We start from the raw sequence: 24,780 nt of genomic DNA, 5'->3' as shown, positions 1-24,780 counted from the left end.
GATGATTTTTGACTGTTGTGAATTAAATTCTCTTTCGACAGCCCCGAATATGCGTTGTTGATCAAAGTTGTTTATTAACAGCATGAACAGCATTCTCCATTAGAAACGATCCTTCAGCTTCTGGAGGTGGAAGGTCCAGGGGGAGTGGGCGGGGCGAGCAGCTTTCAGGCTCCACCTCCTGCAACCTTTCCCGGAAAGGCCACGCCTCCTGGCTTCTGATTGGCCGCCCTTGTGCTTATCAAGCCCAGTTGCCAAAAACTTCGCAACATCCAAAGCGGAGAATTGGAGATAGTGAGTGAAGTGTGTGTGTGCGCCAGCCCGAGCCAAGGCAAATCAAATCATCCCCATCCGATCGCGGTGGAGGAAAGCAGCCTGGGTTTTTACTTCCCTATCCAGACACGAGTCCCACTCCAGGAATGAGCAGCCCTGATGCTGGTTACGCCAGTGACGACCAGACTCAGAGTAGGTGCCATATGGCGGGAATGCTGCCGGCGATGGGACCCTGCCAGTGGGCTGAATCCATGAGTTCCCTCGGGGATGCCAAGGTTGGCAGCGCCGCCGATCAGGCGAACAATGCCAACCGATCCAAGTCTGAAAACCGCATCCGTCGGCCCATGAACGCCTTCATGGTCTGGGCAAAGGACGAACGCAAGAGGCTCGCTCAACAAAACCCGGATCTGCACAACGCCGAGCTGAGCAAGATGCTGGGTAAGGACAAGGGTTGGGGAAAGAAAGAACGTTTTTAAATTAAAGCTCGACGCTGACTTTACTTTGCCCGAAGGATATTTCAAACGAATGTATCGGTGGATACATTGAATGTGCATCTATAAACAGAGCGTAATAATCCATCCTCCCTATACAGTGTAAACTGTACAGAAATAAGTGAAAGGCGGGTTTCTAGATAACTCGTTTGATTAAAAGTAGCAAACACCAGATAAATGTGGTGAAATGTTAATTGGAGTTTTAATTTTTCGGTAATGACGTGTTCACCGTTCATTTGTATTGTGTATCTGCAGGTAAATCATGGAGAGGGCTTTCCTTAGCTGAGAAACGTCCCTTTGTGGAAGAGGCAGAAAGGCTTCGGGTCCAGCACATGAAGGAACATCCCAACTACAAATACCGGCCCCGGCGGAGAAAGCAGATCAAGAGAATTAAGCGGGTGGACACGGGTCTCCTGATGCACAGCATGTCCGAGCAACAGCTGGGCAATGAGGGGCGGGTATGTAACCAGAACATTAACCTCACATACCACGACACCGGCTACTGTCTCCAAAACCAGATTCCTCCGCTCAGCCATTACAGGGAAGCGCAGACCATGGCAGCCAGTGTGGACAGTTTCGGCTTGCCAACCCCGGAGACCTCTCCTTTGGATGTGCTAGAAGCAAATTCCGTGTTTTTCCCTCCGCATTTACAGGAAGATTGCCAAATGATGCCTTACGGGAACAGTCCCGGTTACCACCACCACCACCAGCAGCAGCAACAGCAGCAGCACCATCCCGAATACTCCGCGCAGGAAACCCAGATAGCCATGTTCCGAAGGCACCGAGCTGAGCTGGGCCTTCCCCAGAGTGATCAGATGGGACACGACAGTGGTTTCCATGGGGTGCTCAGCTCTTGCCACAACGTGGTAGCAATGTACTACAACCAGATGTGCTCGTCAAACAGCCAGCGGCCCCAGCATGTGCACGCAGGACAACTCTCTCCACCACCTGACGCGCACCATGTGGATAACCTCGAGCACCTCAGCCAGGCAGACCTGCTCGCGGATGTAGATCGCAATGAGTTCGAGCAATACCTCACGTCGGTTTCTCGACCTGACCTGGCCGGACTTGCCTATAATGCACCAGAAGCAAATCCAAATGGATTGACTTCTGCAGAGAGTAATCTGATCTCATCTGTCCTTTCGGACGCCAGTAGTGCCATGTATTACTCCAATTTCCCCTCGGCATAGGGGACTACCTTTTTTAAAAAAAAGACTAGGCAAAAAAATATCGACAGTATTAAAAACCAAAAATGCTTTTCTTAAATTGTAGTTGTCCTCAGGGTGTTTTGAAAATGTTGCCTGATATTTAAAGGTTGTATATTTAAAATATCTTTGCTTTCATTTTGTGCTTCAGATCAATTCTACGGGGATTGGGAGGGGGGCTGCTGTTTTTGTGTCTTTCAGAATACAATGATCGAAAAACATTGTACTTTTTAATCTCTTGGAATTTTATTTTTAATAATGGGGAAATTTGTAGAACCAAGTGTCTTCCACAAGCAGCGGCCCGCAGTTTGTACTGGATAAGAATTGCTTCAGCAATCATTATGTAAATATTTAATTTCTTATTGAAATGACATGTTTTTGTACTTTTTTGCACTTTTTATCACTAGCGAATAAAGTCTTGAAAATTTAAGATTAAAAGTCTGTATTTGTAATCTGATCACATCCTTGTTACTTGCGATAGTTCTGTAAGGTCGGATGCTGGCCACATAAATTCCAGTGGATGTCAAATAACTGCGCCAATCCGCCTTTCCCAGCATTGAAGCGCACAACTATTGAAAAAATAGTCAGGACACAACCTCAGGAAAAGACACGATTTCTAGTAAAAAGACTGCGCAGCTGCTTATAACCTCAATTTCCGATTTCAGATGTGTATTGTACGCGTTATTGTAACTATTTCATTGCCGAGAGGACGCGTCATTCTGTCAATCGAGTCTTGTGGTCACGAGGTCAGTGAAATGCGAGAGCCCCTTTAGCGACAACATGTTCATCAGACATCGCGACACAAACACAGTATAAATCAATTCTTTAATATTAGTGCTCGAATGTCTTGTAAAAAAAAATGCTTTCACCACCATGAAACAGGGGTTTTATGCGGGGAGGGAGAAGCAAAGTGAAGAAATTGCACTTAACACATCGAAAAGCTGCCCACAATGAAAATAATTCAATTTTACTGAACCGATACATTTTCTTGGCAGGAAATTCTCAGGAAGAGCAAGTCAACACTAATCATCTCTCGATAACCATTAGTCCCGATTGTTGACCTGCATTTTAGCGCTATATGAAAGAATCATGAGCAGAGATCCTTGAAATAGGCGGTTGTAGGCAGAGTAACATTGACCTCTTCTACAATCCCTCCCCCAGCCCGGCCTGACGCGAGGGTCAGATGGTCACATTTACTGTCTAAAGCTCCCCACCTGCTTTTCTCAGTTTGTCAACAATAAAAACATTTGCAGCATAACCGGCAGTTCAGGGGGAGGCCTGTTACAACAGTTACAACAGAAAATAAACATCTCTTTATAAACATAATTGCATTGTAATTTAATGTGTAACATTTGCTATCAGTTCTATTTTATCATGCAACTGCAATTGGGGTCTTGGGCTTTGTAATTAGTGGCTTACATTAGTAGCTTACATGTCTGGAGAATGCAACAGTATAAATTGCATGACTCCTTATTCTTACAAATCGCGAATTGAACAGGACGCTTTTGGTAACTTCTGAATGTGGTATTTGTAGTGTGTGCCTTCACCCTCACGTTGGAACAGAGTAAATTGCGTTAAACTGGCCGCCTATAAGTCCCACCAGTATTCACCCTGGCACTTAAACACTAAGTATAGAAATATTCGCGGTTTAAAGAGGTTAAATAAAATTATTATGATAACATTTCACCATTGCTCCAGTTTCTTGCCTTGCACTCCCAACGCTCTGTTTCCATTCCACTTTGCCTAATCTAGATTTGGCAATACAATTCATACTCCCCACCCGATCCAACGGCCCAGTGGCGATGTCAACCAAACGAGGACAGAAATCCACAAGTAAAAGCCAAAATGCTCCAATAAATCAGAAAAGTTCATTACGCCCTCAGGGAGTCATGAACAACCAGACCCATTATGTGAACTTGCTTCCCAGCTCTCCCTGTAACCAAAGAATTAAATAACACAAATATTTTAAAATTAAAAGAAACGCTGGCGTTACAAGTTGTTTTTTCATTCCTGTCCATGTTAAAATTTATTGATTGACCCTCCGTCTGCGCTACTGCTTTATATCATTTAACTAAATCGGTTTGTCCAGTGGCAGGTGTGTTTTTTTTTAACCATTACTTCATAATTTTAATGTAGGCGCTGTGATTGAAGGCCAGCTGCAAGATTCTAACCGCGGTGGTGATCACAAGAATTCAAAGCGGGTCTGTACACTGTAAACTGGAATCCCTTCCACTAATATATGAATTTAAAATTCAGTCCAACAAAAGAGAAAAGCCATTTAAACAGAACTGTTTAAAAAGACAATGTTAATATTAAATAGTAACTGGCCTTACAACACATTCTGTATCAAGCAAACCGAGAGATGATGGGATTTGACAGCACAGTACAGTTCAATTGGTTTGCCTGCAAGTGCCACATCCCACCCTATCTCTTCTAATCCTATCAACATACCCGACGATTCATTTCTCTCTCTTGGATTTATCTAGTTTCCCCGTAAATATGTTATTCATCAGTATGGAGTAGTTTTGGTTTTGTATCAAGATGTGATTGAATTTAGGTGTAAAGTTAAGGGGAAGCTGGATAAACATTTAGGGGAAAGCTAGGTTAGGACAAGAGAAGGAAAGGTTCTATTGATAGGATGAGATGAAAGAGACTCCTGTGGAGCATAAACACTGACTTGGTCCTAAAATTAAAAACAGGAAATGTTGGGAATATTTAGTAGGTCTGGGCGAACACCTTGGCTGGTATCATCTGGTGTCTGCGGTACTGTCATTGGTAATGCTCTGGGACCTGGATTCAAATCCCACCACAGTAGATAGAATTTGAATTCAATAAAATGTCTGGAATTAAAAGCCTAATGGTGACCATGAAACCATTGTCGATTGTTGTAAAAACCCATCTAATGCCCTTTAGGGAAGGAAATCTGCCATCCTTACCTGATCTGGTCTATATGTGACTCCAGACCCACAACAATGTGGTTGACTCTTAAATGCCCTCTGGCCAAACCAGTACAGAAAATTGGATAAGGGATGAAATTGGATGGGCCACCTGGCATCGACCAGTGCACCAGAAATGACACTGGCAAACTCAAACCTGTTGACCCTGTAAAGTCCTCCTTACTAACATTTGGGCTAGTACTACAGACAAGTCTAGCAACAGCCTGACATAATCATCCTCAAGGAATCATACCTCACAGATAATGTCCAAGATGCCACCATCACCATCCCGGGGTATGTCCTGTCCCACCGGCAGGACAGACCCAGCAGATGTGGCGGCACAGTGGTTTACAGTCGGGAGGGAGCTGCCCTGGGAGTCCTCAATATTGTCTCCGGACCCCATGAAGTCTCATGGCATCAGAGCATACAGGGGCAAGGAAACCTCCTGCTGATTATCATGTACTAACCACCTCAGCTGATGAATCAATGCTCCTCCATGTTAAACACCACGTGGAGAAAGCATCGAAGGTAGCAAGGGTGCAGAATGTGGGTGGGGAACTTCAAAGTCCATACCAAGAGTGGCTCAAAAGCACCACTACTGACTGAGCTGGCTGAGTCCTAAAGGACGTAGTTGCTAGACTGGGTCTGCAGCAGGTGGTGAGGGAATGAACAAGAGAGAAAAACATACTTAATCTCATCCTCATCAAACTGCCTGCCACAGATGCATCTGTCCATGACAGTATCTGTAGAAGTGACCACCGCACAGTCATTGTGGAGATAAAGTTCCATCTTCACACTGAGGACACCCTCCATCATGTTGTGTGGCACTACCACCGTGCTAAATGGGATAGATTTCAAAAAGATCTAGCAACTCAAGGCTGGGGAACCATGAGATGCTGTGGGCCATCAGCAGCAGAACGTTCTAAAAATAACAATCTATAAACTCATGGCCCAGCACATTCCCCTCTGCCATTATCACCAAGCCAAGGGAACAACCCTGGTTCAATGAAGGGTGCAGGAGGGCATGCCAGGAGCAGCACCAGTCATACCTAAAAATGAGGTGTCAACCTGGTGAAGCTATAACACAGGACTACTTGTGTGTCAAACAGCATAAGCAGCAAGTGATAGACAGAGCTAAGCAATTCCATGACCAACGGATCAGATCTGAGCTTTGCAGTCCTGCCACATCCAATCATGAATAGTGATGGACAATTAAACAACACACTGGAGGAAGAGGCTCCACAAATTTCCCCATCCTCAATGATGGAGGAGCCCACCACATCAGTGCAACAGATAAGTGTGAAGCAGTCGCAACGATCTTCAGCCACAAGTGCCAAGTGGATGATCCATCTCGGCCTCCTTTGGTGTTCCCCACTATCACAGTTGCCAGTTTTCACCCAATTCAATACACTCCACATGATATTAAGAAATGGCTGAAGGCACTTGATACTGCAAAGGCTATGGGCTCTGACAATATTCCAGCAATAGTGCTGAAGACTTGTGCTCCAGAACTTGCCGTGCCCCTAGCCAAGCTGTTCCAGTACAGCTACAACACTGGCATCTACATGGCAATGTGGAAAATTGCCCAGCTATGTCCTGTACACAAAAAGCAGGACAAATCCAACCCGGCCAATTATCACCCCATTAGTCTACTCTCGATCATCAGTAAAGTGAGGGAAGGGGTCATCAACAGTGCTATCAAGCGGCACTTGCTTAGCAATAACGTGCTCACTGATGCCCAGTTTGGGTTCCACCAGTGTCACTCAGCTCCTGACCTCATTGCAGCCTTGGTTCAAACATGGACAAAGGAGCTGAACTCCAGAGGTGAGCTGAGAATGACTGCCCTTGACATCAAGGCAGCATTTGACTGAGTGTGGCATCAAGAAGCCCGAGCAAAACTTGAGCCAATCAGAATCAGGGGGAAAATTCTCCACTGGTTGGAGTCATACCTAGCTAGCACAAAGGAAGATGGTTGTGATTGTTGGGGGTCAATCACCACAGTTCCTGGACATCATTGCAGGAATACCTCTGAGTAGTGTCCTAGGCCCAATCATCTTTAGCTGCTTCATCAATGACCTTCCTTCCATCATAAGGTCAGAAGTGGGGATGTTCGCTGATGTTTGCACAATTTTCAGCACCATTCATGACTCCTCAGATATGATGCAGTCCACGTACAAATATAGCAAGACCTGGACAATACGCAGGCTTGGGCTGACAAGTGGCAAGTAACATTCACGCCGTGCAAAATGCCAGACAATGTCCATCATGAACACGAGAGAATCTAACCATCGCCCCTGGGCTTTCAATGGCATTACTATCGCTGAATCCCCAACTATCAACATCCTGGGGGTTACCATTGACCAGAAACTGAACTGGACATATCCATATAGCTACAAGGGCAGCTCAGAGGCTCGGAATCCTGTAGAGAGTAACTCACCTTCGAACTCCCAAAAGTCTGTCCACCATCTACAAGACACAGGTCAGGAGTGTGATGGAATACCCTCCACTTGCCTGGATGAGTGCAGCTCCAACAACACTCAAGAAGCTTGACACCATCCAGGACAAAGCAGTCTGCTTTATTGGCACCCCATCCACAAACATTCACTACCACCATCACCGACACACAGTGGCAGCAGAGTGTACCATCTACAAGATCACTGCAGGAACTCACCAAGGCTCCTTTGACAGCAACTTCCAAACCAACAGCCGCTACCATCTAGAAGGACAAGGGGAGCAGACACATGGACACACCACCACCTGGAAGTTCCCCTCCAAACCACTCACCATCCTGACTTGGAAATATATCACCATTCCTTCACCGTCACTGGGTCAAAATCTTGGAACTCCCTCCCTAACAGCACTGTGGGTGTAACTATACTACATGGACTGCAGCGGTTCAAGAAGGCAGCTCACCAACACCTTCTCAAGGGAAACTAGGGATGGGCAATAAATGCTGGCCCAGCCAGTGAAGCCCACATTCCATAAATGAATTTTTTAAAATCTGTGGAGAGAGAAACAGAGTTAACATTTCAGGATTGTGACCTCTCACGAGAATTGGGAAAAATGTGAAATGTAATAGGTTTTAAGCAAGTGAAAGGGGCGAGAGTGGGAAGAAAAACAAAGAGGAGCTCTGTGACGGAATGGAGGGCAGGAGAGATTCAATGACAAAATGTTTGATGAGGTCACAGTGTCGGCTGTGGCTCAATTGACAGCAATCTTGCCTCTGAATCACAAGTTGCATTCCAAGGCGTAAAAGCAAAATGAATCAATGCTGAAAATGCAGTGCTGTGGGAGTGCTGGATTGTTAACCCTGCTGTCTTTTGGATAAGATGTTAAACCAAGGTCCCATCTGCCTGCTTGGGTGAATGGAAAAGATCCCATGGGACTATTTTGAAGAAAAGCAGGGGTGATAACTCTGGGATAATAAAAACAGAAAACAGTTCTGATGAAGAACTGTATTCAACTCAAAATGTTAACTCCATTTCTCCCTCTATAGGTGCTGCAGATCTTTTCAGTATTTCTAGCACTTTCTGTTTTTATTTCAGACTTCCAGCGTCCACAGTATTTTTCTTTTATTTTAAAGTTATCCCTGGAGTCCTGACAAATATTTGCCCCTTAATCAACATTGCAAAAAACAGATTATCTGCTCATTATCCTATTGCTTATCATGGGAGCTTGCTGTGCACAAATTGGCTGCCATGTTTCCTACATTACAAAAGTACTTCATTGAGATGTCCAGTGGCTGTGAAAGGTGCCATATAATTGCAAGGTCTTTCTTTTCCTTTTACAATGCCAGGACAAAGGGAGTGGTAATAGGACAAGTAAAGAAACAAATGATTTGGCTAGAGGAGATGGAAATGGCAGAATAGCTGCTGTCCGAATGCAAAGGAAATAAGCGAGAAATGAAAAAAAAACCAGCAGAGAAACACAAAAAAATGGAGGCAGAGGGACTGATATAGTTTATTGGGTTAATTTACCTGCTTCTCTGTTGTAGATTCTATATAATTCTATGATTTAAAGCCATATTTCAATATGGCATAGTTTGAAGTGCAGTGAACATTGCAATATTGGGCATTAATGTAAATATAAAGTTTGATCATAATTATGGGGAGACATTGCCAGCAAAATTAACTGTAATTTTTTTTATTATTCATTCACAGGATGTGGGCTTCGTTGCCTGGGTCAGTGTTTATTGCCCATCCCTAGGTGCCCTTGTTCAGGGGCATTTTAAGAGTCAACCACATTGCTATGGGTCTGGAGAACAGGTCTCTGGTCCTAGCAGCGCCATTGGGAGCAGTGGCCACTACCAGGACTGCATCCATTTAGTACTGAAAATGAATTCACTCAAAAGGCTGAGTGTCTTTGGAATTCTCTGGACCAGATAAGGACAGCAGATATCCTTTCCCTAAAGGACATTAGTGAACCAGATGGGTTTTTACAACAACTGACAATAGTTTCTTGGTCATCATTAGACTTTTAATTCCAGATTTTTATTGTATTTGTATTCCACCATCTGCCATGGCAGAATTTGAACCTGGGTCCCCAGAGAATTACCCTGGGTCTCTGTGTTACTAATCCAGTGACAATACCACTACACCATCACCTCCCCCAATCTAGCAATGCAGATAGGTTCTAGTAATATACTGAACAGTCATACGGACTCGAACATTAACTGTGTTTCTCTCCACAGGTGCTGTCAGACCTGTTGAGTTTTTCCAGGTATTTTTATTTTTGTTCTAGTAATATACTACTTGGTAACTTCTTTTGCTGGGGCTCTGCCAATAGTTCTCACTGCTGTCTAATCTGATAACCATTGAGGTATCATTTCAGCATTTCCTTGGCCTCTGCATTCATTAAATCACAGCCTTTCTGAGACACTACAAGTCAGCTCTCCAGAACCACAGAGAACTTGAGAGTGACGCACTGTCAGATTGTTTTGTGCAGCATGACTTTCGGGTAATATTCTCTCCTAGTTGACGTCATTATCTTTTACCTGCTGTAAACTTAACCTTATTCAAGGCACTGCTGCCAAAATCCTGCCCCACGCCAGGCCATAGGCCATTGGTGAGATCACACCTAGGGCAGAATGTAACAGGTGGCAGGGTTTCTTGCCTCGCCTCCAGAAAAGTCAGCAGGGGTCTCAGCCCCGCTCCAGGCAGCTGCCATATAGCCAATTAATGTTCTGAGGAGCAGGCCTTCTGCCCCTATTTGGGGAGAAAGTCCTGCCTCTGAGAGCTGCTAGCCATCTGATTGGCCAACAGGTCTCTGGTCCCAGCAGGGTCATTGGGAGCGGTGGCCACTACCAGGATTACATTCATTTAGTACTGAAATGAGAAATTAATTCACTCAAAAGGTTGTGAGTCTTTGGAATTCTCTATCCATGAGGGCTGGGGATGCTCAGCCATTGAGCATATTGAATTGACCAATTGATTTTTGGATACTAAGGGAATCAAGGAATATGGGGATAGTGGGGGAAGCTTGAGTTGAGGTGGAAGATAAGCTATAATCTTACTGAATGCCAAGCAGTCTTGAAGGGTTGAAAGGTCTACTTTTGCCCTTATTTCTTATGTCATGCTTGCCTGTCACCTCATATCCTTACTGACATACATTTGCTCCCAATACCCTAATGCCTCAAATTTAAAGTTCTCATATGTATATTTAAATTCCTCCCTGATCTCTGCCTCCTTCCCAGGCACAAAAACTCATCCAACCACTTCCCCTCACATAAACCTCTGTTCCTCTGACTGCAGTTTCTGTCCCTCTCCCTTTTATCCACCACTTGTGGCAGTGCCTTAACATTAGCCACTGTGCTCTGGAGTATTTCCCCAACCTCCATTTCTCCAGCTCACTATCTCACTCTTCTCCAAGGCCCTACTAAAGCCCATTTGCTTTATCAAGCCTTCAGTCATGCTTCTTAATATTTCCTTCCACTTTTTTTTGTACTGCCCGGGGAAGCGTTTTGGTATGTTTTTGATGTTAATGATGCTATATAAATACAAGTTTTTGTTGTTCTTCTTGTAACATTGTTGGGAATTCAAATCAAAAGTCAAAAACTGTATTATATAAATTCAGGCTGATGCAAAATTGCATGTTAAAAGTGTTCAGCTGGTCCATTGGAGTTGTTAGGAACATTCTAAACTTAGGTTCAATGTTTTCATCATTAAAAGAAAAGTTTTGCTCTCCTTTGAAAAGTGGAACCTTGTACTTTTGTCCAAGTTTGCGTCTGGAGAGCTCTTTTATTTCAACATTCACCCTGAACTGTTCAGCCTCCAGAATTACTAAATTATCAGGCTGCTTGTTTGACACCGAGTGCTGGATGAGCAGAAACTTCCTCCAATTAAATATTGCGAAGACTGAAGCCATTATTTGCCACCCCTTTTCCAAACCTCATTTCCTAGCTATCAATTCCATCCCTCTCCCTGGCAACCATCTGAGATTATACCAGTCTGTTTGTAACCTTGGTATCATATTTGACCCCGAGATGAGCTTCCGATCTTATATTTGCAACATCAGTAAGACTATAACATTAGACCATAAGACATAGGAGCAGAAATTAGGTCATTCGGCCCATCGAGTTTGCTCCACCATTCAATCATGACTGATAAGTTTCTCAACACCATTCTCCCACCTTCTCCCCGTAACCTTTAATCCCCTTAAACATTGTTCCACTTCTCCCTAGTCTCAGCTCATCTGCCTCATTCATACCTTTATTATTTCTAGACTTGACTATTCCTACTCACTTCAGAACATAGGAACATAGGAGCAGGAGTAGGCCATTCAGCCCAAGAAGCCTCCCCTGCCTTTCAGTTAGACTATGGCTGATCATCTACCTCAATGTCACTTTCCCACAATATCCCCATATCTCTTGATGTCATTAATACCCAGAAATCTATCGATTTCTGTCTTGATCATGCTCAGTAAATGAGCAGCTCTCTGGGGTAGAGAATTCCAAAGGTTCATCACCCTCTGAGTGATGAAATTCCTCACTTGCAGTCTTAATTGGCCTGCCCCTTACTCTAAGACTGAGTCCCTTGGTTCTAGACTCATCAGCCAAGGAAATATCCTTCCTGCATCTACCTGTCACGCCCTGTAAGAATTTTGTAAGTTTCAATGAGATTACCTCTCATTCCTTGAAACCCTACAGAATACAGGCCCAAGTTCCTCAATATCTCCTCATAAGGTAATTCCGCTATCCCAGGGATTAGTTTGCTGAACCTTTGTTGCACTCCCTCTATGGCAAGTATATCCTTCCTGAGATAAGGAGATCAAAACTGTACGCAATACTCCAGGTGAGGTCTCAACAAGGCTCTAAACAATTGCAGCAAGACATCTTTACTCCTATACTCAAATCCCCTTGCGATGAAGGCCAACATATCATTTTGCTTTCTAATTGCTTCCTGTTCCTGCCTGCTAGCTTTTAGTGACTCATGAACAAGGACACCCAGGTCCTTTTAGATATCAACACTTCGCAAACTCTCAACATTTAAGAAATACACTGCATTTCTGTTTTTTCTACCAAAGTGAATAGCTTTACACTTATTCATCTTATATTCCATCTCCTTTGTTCTTGCCCATTCACTTAGCATGTCCAAGCCCCCTTGAAGCCTCCTTCCATCCTCCTCACAACTTACATTCCTACCTAGTTTTGTATCATCAGCAAATTTGGAAATATTACATTTGGTTCCCACATCCAAATCATTGATATAGATTGTGAACAGCTGTGGTCCCAGCACTGGTCCTTGCAGTGCCCCACTAGTAACAGCTTGTCTTACTGAGAATGACCCATTTATTCCTCCTCTCTGTTTTCTGTCTGTTAACTAATTCCCAATCCATATCAGTATATTACCCCCTATCCCATGTGATCTAATTTTGTTTACTAACCTCCTGTGTGGGACCTTATCAAAAGCCTTCTGAAAATCCAAATACACCACATCCACTGGTTCTCCTTTATCTATGCCACAAGTAACATCCTCAAAAAATTCCAATAGATTTGTCAACCATGATTTTCCTTTCATAAATCCATGTTAACTTCTGGCTGGTCTCACATATTCTACCTTCTGTAAAGTTGATGTCATTCAAAACTCTGCTACCTGTGCCTTAACTCACAAGAAGTTTCACTCTCCTATCACCCCTGTCATTGCTGACATACATTGGCTCCTGGTCAAGCAACGCCTTGAATTTAAAATTCCAATCCTTGCTTTCAAATTCCTCCAAGGCCTCACCTCTCCCTTTCCCTGTAATCTCCTCAAGCCCCACAACCCTCTGAGATATCTGCGTCCCTCTAATTCTAACATCTTGTGTATTCCTTACCATAATTGATCCATCATTGGTGGCTGCGCCTTCAGCTGCCTCGGCCTCAAGCCCAGGAATTCCCTCCCTAGATTTCTCTGCCTCGTTACCTCATTTTTCTCCTTTAAGACACTCCTTAAAACCTACCTCTTTAGGGAAGTTTTTGGTCATCTTCCCTAATATCTCCTTATGTGGCTTGGTGTCATATTTTGTTTTATAATGCTCTTGTGAAGTGCCTTGGAATGTTTGATCATGTTAAAGGTACTGTTGTTGTTTCTCAGGTCTATAGTTCAGGTCTGCTAAGTGTAGATACCAGTAAATTAAGAATTTGCATCTTTCACAGCCCTAGGACATTTCAAAGTTCTTTACAGCCAATTAATTATTTTTTGTGGTGTAGGCAGTATTGTAATGTAACTTTATGCCACATGCAAAATTAATCTTTGTCCTTCTTCAGCTTTATACTGACTGCAATAAGTGTAAACAGTATTAAATGAGGGTTTTAAACATACCGTTTAAAAGTTAGCAACTATCCAACTGTCCTGCTGACGTTTTCCTGACACTAACAATTAACCACATTTGCTGCTGGTGAATGGAGTTTTCTGAATGAGTATAAACAACAGAAATCTTCTGTTTCCCTGAGCCAGAAACTGATCCATGGTCATCAGTATAAGAACATAAGAAATAGGAACAGGAGAAGACCATTCGGCCCCTCGAGCCTGCTCCGCCTTTCAATAAGATCATGGTTGATCTTCTTGTGTTTCGATTTCCACACTCCCATCTACCCCCGATAACCTTTGATTCCCTTGCTTAACAAGAATTTATCTACCTCTGCCTTAAAAATATTCAATGACCCTACCTCTACCACCTTCTGAGGCAGAGAATTCCAAAGTCGCACAACCCACTGAGAGAAAAAAAATTCTCCTCATCTCCGTCACAGAAGGGCATCCCCTAATTTTAAAGCTGTGCCCCTTAGTTCTAGACTCACCCACAAGAGGAAATATCCTTTTGACATCCACCTTGTGAAGGTCGTTCAGGATCTTGTATACTTCAATCAAATCACCTCCCACTCTCCTAAACTCCAGTGGAAACAAGCCCAGTCTGTCCAAACTTTCCTCATAACACAACCCACCCATTCCTGGGCAGGATATTGAGTTCGGCGAGCGGGGATCAGGGCCCACTCGCCGAGGCGTAAAATGATGCGGGATGATGTCGGGCGGAACTCCTGCTGTCACGCCGCGTCATTTCAATTTTTAGGTCAGCGGGCCGCAGCTGAATCAGCTGTGCGCCCGCCGACCTGTCAACGGCCAAATAAGGCCATTTAAAAACTAATTGAAGTAGTTAAAGGACCTGCCCGTCCAACCTTAAGGTTGGTGGGCAGGCTGGGAGCCCTGGTGGGCTTCAGAAAAAGCATGAAACCTCATCCATGGGTGGGATGAGATTTCAAGTAGGTTTTTAAAAATTTAGTAAAAGTTTAATTAAAGTGATGGACATGTCCCAACTTACGTGACTGTGTCACATGAGGGGACATGTCAGGGAAATTTTATTTTTCTATATTTCACATTTTTGAATTTGGCACCGATCTCCCTGAGGCAGCACTTAGCCTCAGGGAGATAAATGCGATCTTTCACGCGCATGTGCGAAAAAGTGCACTCTTGGCTTAGGAAATCCCCTCCCCCCACCCGCACAGGGAGCGCATAGCGCTTCCTGGTGGACGTTACGCTGGGCCTTAATTGGCCCGCCCACTTAAAATGGCAGTGCTGATCAGAGGCGCGCCCGCACACACCCGCTCCTGAGCTTCCCCCCCAACAGGGGGGAAATTCTTCCCCAGGTATCAATCCAGTAAACCTCCTTTGAACCACCTCCAATGTATTTACACCCTTCCTTAAATAAGGAGGCCAAAACTGCACACAGTGTTCGAGGTGCGGTCTCACCAATGCCCTGTCTAACTTAAAACATAACATCCTTACTTTTGTGTTCAATCCCTCTCGTAATAAAGGGTTCCATTATCCTTCTTAATTACTTGCTGTACCCGCATACTAACTTTTTGTGACTCATGTACTAGAACACCTAGACCCCTCTGTATCTCAGAATTATGCAGCCGCTCTCCATTTAAGTAATACTCTGATTTTTCACTCTTCCTGCCAAAGTGAACAACTTCACATTTTCCCACATTAAACTCCATTTGTCAGATCTTTGCCCACTCACTCAACCTATCTATATCCATTTGCAACCTCCTCATGTCCTCTTCACAACATACGTTCCTACCTATCTTTGTGTCATTTACAAATTTAGCTACCATGTCTTCACTCCCCTCATCAAAGTCATCGATGTAAATTGTAAAAAGTTGAGGCCCCAGTACAGACCCCTGTGGGACTCCACTCGTCACATCCTGCCAATCAGAAAAGGCCCATTTATGCATACCCTCTGCTTTCTGCCAGCCAGCCAATCTTCTATTCATGCTAATATGTTACCCCCTACACCATGCAATTTTATTTTCCGTAATAATCTTTGGTGTGGCACCTTATCAAATGCCTTCTGGAAATCCAAGTACAGTACGTCTACAGGCTCCCCTTTATTCACTGTGCATGTTACTCCTTCAAATAACTCCAATAAATTGGTTAAACATGATTTTACTTTCACAAAACCATGCTGACTCTTCTCTATTGCCTTGAGTACTTCTAAGTGCCCAGCTATAACCCCCTCAATGATCAATTCCAATAACTTCCCAACGACAGACATCAAGCTAACTGGCCTATAGTTTCCTGTTTTCTGCTTGTTCCCCTTCTTGAATGGAAGGGTTATTTTTACTACTTTCCAGTCTGGTGGAGCCTTTCCAGAACCTAGCAAATTTTGGAAAAATAACACCTGCGCATCAAATACCTCATTAGCCACTTCTTTTAAGACCCTAGGATGAAGTCCATCGGGACCCGGAGACTTGTCAGCCTGCAGCTCCACCAATTTGCTCAGTACCATTTCCCTAGTGATTTCAACTTCACCATGTTCCTTTCTCCTGTTCACCTCCTGATTTGCAGCCAGTACTGGAATGTTTTTTGTATCCTCTATAGTGAACACAGAAGCAAAATATTTGTTTATTTCTTTTGCCATTTCCTTATTATCTACTATTAACTCCCCACTGTCACTCTCTAGAAGACCAACACTCACTTTACTTACTCTCTTCCTTTTTAAATACCTGTAGAAACTCTTGCTATCCATTTTTACATTTCTAGCTAGCTTCCTCTCATATTCTAATTTCTTTCTCCTGATTAACCTTTTAGTCATTCTCTGCCGTTCTTTATATTCTGTTAAGTCATCTATCTTGCCACTCATCTTTGTGGAGTTGTATGCTTTTTCCTTAAGTTTGATGCTTTCTTTAACATCTTTAGTTAACCATGGATAGTGGGTCCTCCCCTTAGAATTTTTCCTTATAGTATGAATGTACTTATCCTGAATATTGTGAAGTATCCCCTTAAGTGTATGCCACTGCTCCTCTATTGATCTATCCTCTAGCCTAGTTTCCCAGTTCACTTCAGCTAGCTCAGCTTTCATCCCCACATAGTTGCCCATATTTAAGTTTTAGCTACTAGTCTTAGACCCGCTCTTCTCCCTTTCAAACTGGATGTATATTCAATCATATTGTGGTCACTGCTACCTAGGGGTGTGTTTACTATGAGGCCATTAATTAATCTTGTCAGGTTACACAATATCAAGTCTAATATAACCTGCTCTCTGGTTGGTTCCAGAACATGCTGCTCTAAGAAACTAACTTAGAAGCATTCTAAGAACTCCTCATTCAGGCTACTACTGCCAATCTGATTTTTCCAGTTTATGTGTAGATTAAAATTACCCATGATTAGTGCTGCCCCTTTATCACAAGCACACAATATTTTCTCTTGAATACTTTGCCCTATTCTGTGGCTACTGTTAGGGGGCCTGTATACCACTCCCACTAATGACATATTTCCCCTACTATTCCTCATCTCCACCCAAAGCAATTCTACATCCTGATCTCCTGAACCAAGGTCATCTCTAACTATTGCACCAATGCCCTCTTTGATTAACAGTGCTACCCTCCACCTTTAACTAGCTTCCTATTTTTCTTGAATGTCATGTACCATTTAATATTAAGGGCCTAATCTTTGTCATCCTGCAGCCATGTCTCCGTAATTGCTATCAGATCATATTTGTTTACTTTAATGTGGGCCACCGATTCATTTACTTTTTTATGAATGCTGCGTGCATTCAGATTGAGAGCCTTCAGTTTTGTCTTTTTGTTACCTTTGTAACATCTAGTCTTGATTGCTGATCTATTCTTAGGTTTTCTTCCCTCTGTCCCTTCCTGCCATTCTCTGACCCTCATTTCTCATATTACTATTTTGCTTTCCTGTCTTGACTCTACACCTTGATTTGCTACCTCTACCCAAGCTTGATCCCTCACCCCTCTTGTTTAGTTTAAAGGCCTCTCTACTTCCCTAGTTATGGGATTTGCGAAGACACTAATCCCAACACAGTTCAGGTGTAAACAGTCCCAACGGCACAGCCCCCACTTTCCCTACTACTGATGCCGGTGCCCCACAAACCGGAACCCATTTCTCCCACACCAGTCTTTGAGCCACACATTCGTCTCTCTAATCTTATTTGCCCTATGCCAATTTGTACATGGCTCAGGTAATAATCCAGAGATTATTACATTTGAGGTTCTGCTAATTTGGTACCTAGCTCATCATACTGACTTTGCAGAACCTCTTTCCTAGTTCTACCTATGTCATTGGTACCTATGTGGACCACGACAACTGAATCCTCCACCTCCCACTGCAAGTTCCTCCCCAGCCCTGAGCAATAGTCTCGAACCCTAGCACTGGGCAGGTAACATAGCCGTCTGGACCCTTGCTCTCTGCTGCAGAGAACAGTGTCAATCCCCCTCACTATACTGTCCCCTACTACCATTATATTCCTTCTTGCTCCCCACAGTTGAATGGCTTCCTGTACCACAGTACCATGGCCAGCCAGCTCATCTACCTTGCAGACTTCGTTTTCATCCACCTCAAACTTGTTTGACAATTGCAAAGTCTGAGGCTCCTCCACTACTGTCTGCTCGGTCCCATTACCTGCCTCACTGACAGTCACATCCTCCTGTCCCTCACTGCTGACCAAAACAGATGTCCCTCTTCTAAAAGATATGTGACTGTCTTCTGGAACCAAGTATCCAGGTATTTCTTCCACTCCTATATATCATGCAGTGTCTGTATTTTGGCTTCCAGATCAATAATCCCGATCCTGAATCCTCAAGCTGCTTACACTTCCTGCAGACGTGTTTGTCATGGATCGACTTGGCGTCCCAAAGCTCCCACATCTCACAGCTGCAACATAACACCTGACCCGCCATTCTTCTTAGTTAGTTTACTTTAATTACTTTCTTCATATGTACGCTACAATTTACTGTGTTTATTGCATGCTAGTAACACTGACAACTAAAGGTTATATGCTTCTTAACTACAAGGTATGTGTTTTAGATGTTTGTTTAAATTAGTTTATTTTTATTGCTTTTTTATCTTTATTGTTTGATTTTAATTTTAAAGTTTTCAAGTTTTGGTTTATTATTTTAAAGTTTTAGTTCTTTTTATTTAAAGATCTACCTTAACTTGCCTGTCCTAAGCTGGTTTCTCACACACTGTCCCTTAGACTGAGCACTTACCGACCAGTCAACTTACTAGCTTCCTGTGACGTCACAGTTGCTTTATTTTCCTTTTTCCCCGGCTGCAGCGTCATAGCAGCTGAAACAGCGCACTCCTCCACTCCCGACTGCCTCCTGCAGGTCCACTCCACTCTGACTCCCAGCAAGGCAGGCCTCACTCGAATCCCTGGTCTGTATTTATAGGCACTCCTCCACTCCCGTCTGCCTCCTGCAGGTCCGCTCCACTCCGACTCCCAGCAAGGTAGGCCTCACTCGAATCCCCAGCCTGTATTTATAGGCACTCCTCAGCTCCCAACTGTCTCCCGCAGGTCTGCTCCGCTCCGACTCCCAACGAATTATAAGACAAGGTTGCCAATTCTCTATCATTGTAAGTAGATAAACTCAAACCGATATTCATACTGTAATTATCTGGGGTAACCATCAATGAAATCAATTCAACACACTTTAGGAAGGATGTGAGAGTCATTGAGAGGGTACCGAGGAGATTTACTAGAATGGTTCCGGGGATGGGGGATTTGAGCTACAAGATTAGATTGGATTGGAGAAGCTGGGGTTGTTCTCCTTGGAGCAAAGGAGATTGAGCAGGGATTTGATAAAGGTGTACAAGATATGTCAGGTTTAGACAAAGTAGACAAAGAAAAGCTGTTCCCATTAGTTGATGGTACCAGGACTTGGTTCACAGATTTAAAGTTTTGGGCAAGAGATGTGGGGAGGATGTGAGGGACAACATTTTTTTACGTGGTGAGTATTAATGACCTGTAACCGTTTGGGGAGTGGGGGGAATCTCCCTTGATTGGTGCTATTGGCCTACACAGGGGACACTAACCCCCAGCCCCACCCCACCATCTAACTTGCTACCACTACAATAATACTCACTGCCCCTCACCTGCTGATCACTGGGGCCTGCATGCCTGGTTCAGATCTCCCCCCAAAACCTCACATGTCTTCAAAGACACATTGACATTGATGTTCCCTCCCCTTGGTGATGCAGCCCCAGCACTGGCCATCACTAGTGGTGGCATTGTCAAGGCTACTAAGCTGTCAGCCCTCTGATTGGACCAGCAGCTCTGGGGGTGGGCTGAGGTCCTCAATTGGACAATGGCTCCAGCGGCACCTGTTAATTTGTCACCAACACCAAAATGCCACCCCAGGGTCCCTCTGCCCACCGAAGTGTTGTCAGCCCGCACTTCCACCCTGGGCATTGGGACTTGATCCTCAATGACAAAGATCAGGCTTTCAGGCTGAATGTTACTGTTGGGGATCAAGTCACTCCACTGGGACCACTGCCCAATTAAGAATGACGGCCCACCCCACACCCTAACTCTAAACCTAACCCCGCCTCCCCCCCCTCCCCCACCCCGCCAAGAGCTGTCAGAGGGCCAGCTGCATAGTGGCTTTGGCAGCACCAGTGCGGGCACTGGCCAGTGATGAGGTTGTTACCACCAAGGAGTGGGAGCCTCAATGTCAGGGCTCCCTTGAAGACATGTGTGTTCTCTTTGGGAAGCTGGTTCCAGACAGGCAGGTAGGCTCAGCAATCAGGGTGACAGAGCTTTGTGGCAGCAGCGAGTTAGGCATGGGGGCAGCCACTCTGTGGAACATGGAATGCCCATCAAGAAGGCTCCCCCCACTCCCTGGGAGCCCCAGGGAGGTCATCAGGGTTTACTTACAGTCTCCCTTTGTGGTGCCAGGCCCTCACAACATGAGCAAAATGCCTGAGGGGCAGGAAGGGCCCTGAATTGAGCCATTAGCTGCCATGCCACTAAGGTTTCTGCTGCTGACGATATGCCATGGAGGCATGAAGACTTTGGGCTCCCCTCCCAATGCCATCCCTCTCCATATTGCCAGCCTTCCAGCCTTTCAGCCCATCTCCAAAGGGCTGGGAAAATTGAGCATAAAAGGTTGGGCACTGAAATTCCAAGGCCCCTGATCCTTTCAGTTACATCAGGTTTCTGATGACCAATGCCACCCAGTCTGACCCCACCAGAGCTCCCATGTCAGTTGTAGGGCACCTAATTTACATGGAACGCCATTACAGGTGTATCTGAAAATTCTGGCACTGCCGTAAAATTGGGGTAGGTATTTCCCAGGCACATCTCACCAACTTGTCTATCTTTCTTTCTTTTTCTTTTTTGACTTTCTTGGCACTCAGTGTAAGGGGTCTGATCAGAAATTTTTGAAAAAAAAAGAAGTGCCCCTTTTGGTACAGGTCCAGATCACTTCCCTGGCATGGACTCACTAAGAAAATCTTATTTTGCCCATTCGGAAGTCAATATGCCTCAACCCAGTTGGTGTACCAACCTTTAGAGAATACAACAGGTCCTGGCTAGTCATAAAGTCAGAGTCATCGGGCCATTAGGGCACAGAAGAAGGCCATTCAGCCTATCAAACTCATGCCTGCTCTCTATAGAACAACCCCATTCTCCCACAATATCCCCATAGCCCTGCCTCACTTGCCCAAAACCTTAAACCCTAGTCCTTGTACCATCAGGTCATGGGAACAGATTTTCTTTGTTTGCATTATCTAAACCTGACATAATGTTGTACACCACCATCAAATCTCACCTCAATCTCCTTTGCTTCAAGGAGGCCAACCCCAGCTTCTCCAACCTAACCTTGTAGCTAAAATGGAGAAGCAAAGATTTTCTGCCCCTCGTCTACCCCCCTCTCCTATGACACTTGCCTCGTAAAGAGAGGGTGGAGGCTTCACCCCTTATAAGGAATATGAAAAATCTTAGGAATGACACAGTCCGAGCACAACTGGTCTCTGTCATTTTCTGAAGGTCCTCACCAGTCTCTCACTGAAGTTACCACATCAGATTGATGTCAGAAAAATGTATTTCACACGGAATTTTGGCACTAAAGTAGAATTTTACCTAATAGAAAGCTTAATCTGTCAATTTCATCTTAATTCAAAGTGATTTAGGTTGTGCAATGCCACTAAATGTTCATTACAATGTGGGTCATAGGACAATGATCTGTCTCCCAAGCTCACTCAAACTGAGTTGTATGAGACCAAGTTCATCTCACATCAGTTTGACTTTCCAGCTATGGCTGGGTAAATTCAATCTGGTGTAAAACCACACTCCCATCCATTCTCTCCCAATATTAAAAATTAACTGAAGGCCTAACACATCTGAGCATGCACATCTGGGTTCCTTTGTCACTGACCTCAGTAATTTCAGTCTACTTCACAGAAGGTCACATTCTACAGGTACCAGTGTGAGGCTGTATCTATAATGTAACTGCAGTACCTGTCAGCCATTTATACTGAACTCCTTAATATTTTGTATCAATCCAGCAAGTTTGCAGTTGCCATGCCTTTTCCTGCCAAAGAAAATTCAACAACACAATGTTGCCGCTTGGATTCTGTTCCAAAAGCTGAACTAGGGCTGGAGTGCGTATTAGGTCAGAGGGAGGTATGAGACTATCTGGAGCTTTCTGTACTTTCAGTAATCACTTGGGTCAATTCCATGCTTATAACGGTTGCCTTCAGCTGCTCCCTGTTGCTATGTTACCTAATACACAAAAGGAAAAAAAAACACCAAATTTGGTTCATGTACTTACTTCCTCCCATTCATTTGGAACTCACTAAATGCACCATAAATATTAATTGTTTTCCTTTGTTTTTTCAACAGCGTACCCACTGATCTAAGACATCATTGTACCATTTGTCCTAAAGGCTGCACCATTAGTTACCCATTAAACATGCCATGGTCAAAAAGTTCAGGTAAGTCCACCTACATTAAATTTCCCTACATTACAACAGTAAGTATACTTCAGGAGGTACTACATTAGCTATGATGAGCTCTGGGATAGTCAGAGGTTGTGAAAGACACTATATAAATGACTTTATTTTCTTGAGCTGCACAAACACCCACTTACACAAATTGAAATGAAGGGAGGGCTTGCGGTGACACCCATAATGATGGCACTTTTCTCTCTTCCACCTGCTGCCCTAGGGAGCTAACAATGTGGCAGCCAGTTTTCTTAGCAATGGAGCTCCTGGTTCTCTTGCTAATGTGGGTGCAAAGTAATTACCGAATGCAATCAACCAAATGTTGCCCCGAGACAAGCAAAATTTTCAAAAGAGGCAAAGTGTGCCAGCAAGAATTACTTTTATTTAGATTTTCCAAAGGTTTACTTTATAACTTGAACGTGATGTTCTGGGCTAAAAATTCAATAAGACCTAATAACGGGTGTGGGAGTTGCAAAGCATAATTAATCCATGCTTATTGAAAGCAATGCAGGCAGCATGCAAACTTCATGCTTCATGTTCAATTCCATAATAGCCTAGTGCTAAACATGTTGTTAAGTGGCCACACTCTCAGGGCAGGTGCATTCTGGCTGTAGCAACATGACATAAGAACGAGGCATAGAATATAAGAGCAGGGAGGTTATGCTGGAACTGTATAAAACGCTGGTTAGGCCCCAGCTAGAGTATTGCATGCAGTTCTGGAATCTGCATTATAGGAAGGATGTGATTGCACTGGAGAGAGTGCAGAGGAGATTTACCAGCATGTTGCCTGGGCTGGAGAGTTTTAGTTATGAGGAGAGATTGGATAGACTGGGGTTATTTTCCCTGGAGTAGAGGAGATTGAGGGAGGACATGATTGAGGTGTATAAAATTATGAGGGGCATAGATAGGGTAGATGGAAGGAACTTTTCCCCTTGGTGGAGGGATCAATAACCAGGGGGCATAGATTTAAGGTAAAGGGCAGGAGGTTTAGAGGGGGTGTGAGGAAGAATTTTTTCACCCAGAGGGTGGTGGGAATCTGGAACTCACTGCCTGAAAGGGTGGTAGAGGCAGATACCCTCATAACATTTAAGAAGTATTTGGATGTGCACTTGTGATGCCATGGCATACAAGACTCTGGGCCTAGTGCTAGAAAATGGGATTAGAATAGTTAGGTACTTGTTTGACCGGCGCAGACTCGATGGGCCAAAGGGCCTTCCTCTGTGCTGTAGGCCTCTATGACTGTATGACTAACATTAGGAATAAGAACAGAAGTAAGCCATTCAGCTCGTGGAGCCTGCTCCACCATTTAATAAGATCATGGGTGAATTGTTTGTGGCTTTAACTGCACTTTACCGCTTGCCTCCCATAACCTTTGACTCACTTGTAGATCAAAAACCTGCCCAACTCAGCCTTGAATATATTCAATGACTCAGTCCTCACTACACTCTGAGGTAGTGAATTCCAAATATTAACAACTCTCTGAGAGATAAAAATTCTTTCTAATCTCCATCTTAAATAGGAGACCCCTCATTTTTAAACTGTGCCCCCTAGTTCTAGATTTCCCCACAAGGGGAAACATCCTCTTAGCATCCACCCTGTCAAGCCCTTGAGAATATTATAGTTTTCGTAAGATCACCTCTCATTCTTCTAAACTTCAATGAGTATAGACCCAACCTTTCCTCATAAGACAATCCCATTCATCCCAGGAATCTACCTAGTGAACCTTATCTGAACTGCCTCCAATGAAAGTATATCCCTCTTTAAATAAGAAGACCAAAACTGCATGCAGTACTCCAGATATGGTCCCACCAAAGCTCTTTACAGTTGTAACAAGACTCCCCTGCTTTTATATTCCACCCCCCTTGCAATAAAGGCCAACATTTGTTTGCCTTCCCAATTATTTGTTGGCACTACATGCTAGCTTTTTGTGATTCATTTACAAGGACATCCAGATCCTTTTATACTGAATCTCTCTCCAGTTAAAAACTATTCTGCTTTTCTATTCTTCCTGACAAAGTAGACAGCTTCACGTTTTCCCACAGTATACTCCATCTGCTAAGGTCTTGCCCACATACTTAACCTATCTTTATCCCTTTGAGATTCTTTTCATCCTCTTCACAACTTGCTTTCTCTCTGGCAGTCCACTAGGTTGCCAACTGAA

General features: G+C 44.0%; 1 protein-coding gene across 2 annotated transcripts; it reads left to right on the top strand.

The window, feature by feature from the left end:
* The first annotated feature begins 264 nt into the window (after nucleotides 1-264).
* LOC144679769 (transcription factor Sox-17-alpha-A-like) lies at nucleotides 265-3,194 on the top strand. 2 transcript variants are annotated; one of them, XR_013576421.1, is made up of 3 exons: nucleotides 265-708; nucleotides 1,017-2,309; nucleotides 2,962-3,194. XR_013576421.1 is itself a non-coding variant. In XM_078540510.1 (2 exons), the coding sequence occupies exons 1-2, from the start codon at nucleotides 417-419 to the stop codon at nucleotides 1,949-1,951; spliced, it is 1,227 nt and encodes a 408-aa protein (XP_078396636.1). In that variant the 5' UTR covers nucleotides 265-416; the 3' UTR covers nucleotides 1,952-2,396. The 2 variants fall into 2 exon arrangements, 1 of the variants encoding a protein (XP_078396636.1); XM_078540510.1 differs by lacking the exon at nucleotides 2,962-3,194 and having other exon boundaries at nucleotides 1,017-2,396.
* Nucleotides 3,195-24,780: the final 21,586 nt, after the last annotated feature.

The sequence above is a fragment of the Cetorhinus maximus genome, chromosome 4 (assembly GCF_964194155.1).
Source record: "Cetorhinus maximus chromosome 4, sCetMax3.hap1.1, whole genome shotgun sequence".
NCBI lineage: Eukaryota > Metazoa > Chordata > Chondrichthyes > Lamniformes > Cetorhinidae > Cetorhinus > Cetorhinus maximus.
The sequence above is the reverse complement of the archived record's forward strand: the minus strand, read 5'-3'. Positions and strand labels throughout refer to the sequence as shown.

Coding starts and splice junctions, on each gene's coding strand:
- LOC144679769 (XM_078540510.1), top strand. CDS start 417: ATGAGCAGCCCTGATGCTGGTTACGCCAGTGACGACCAGACTCAGAGT. Junction 709..1,016: donor CGAGCTGAGCAAGATGCTGG/GTAAGGACAAGG, acceptor GTGTATCTGCAG/GTAAATCATGGAGAGGGCTT.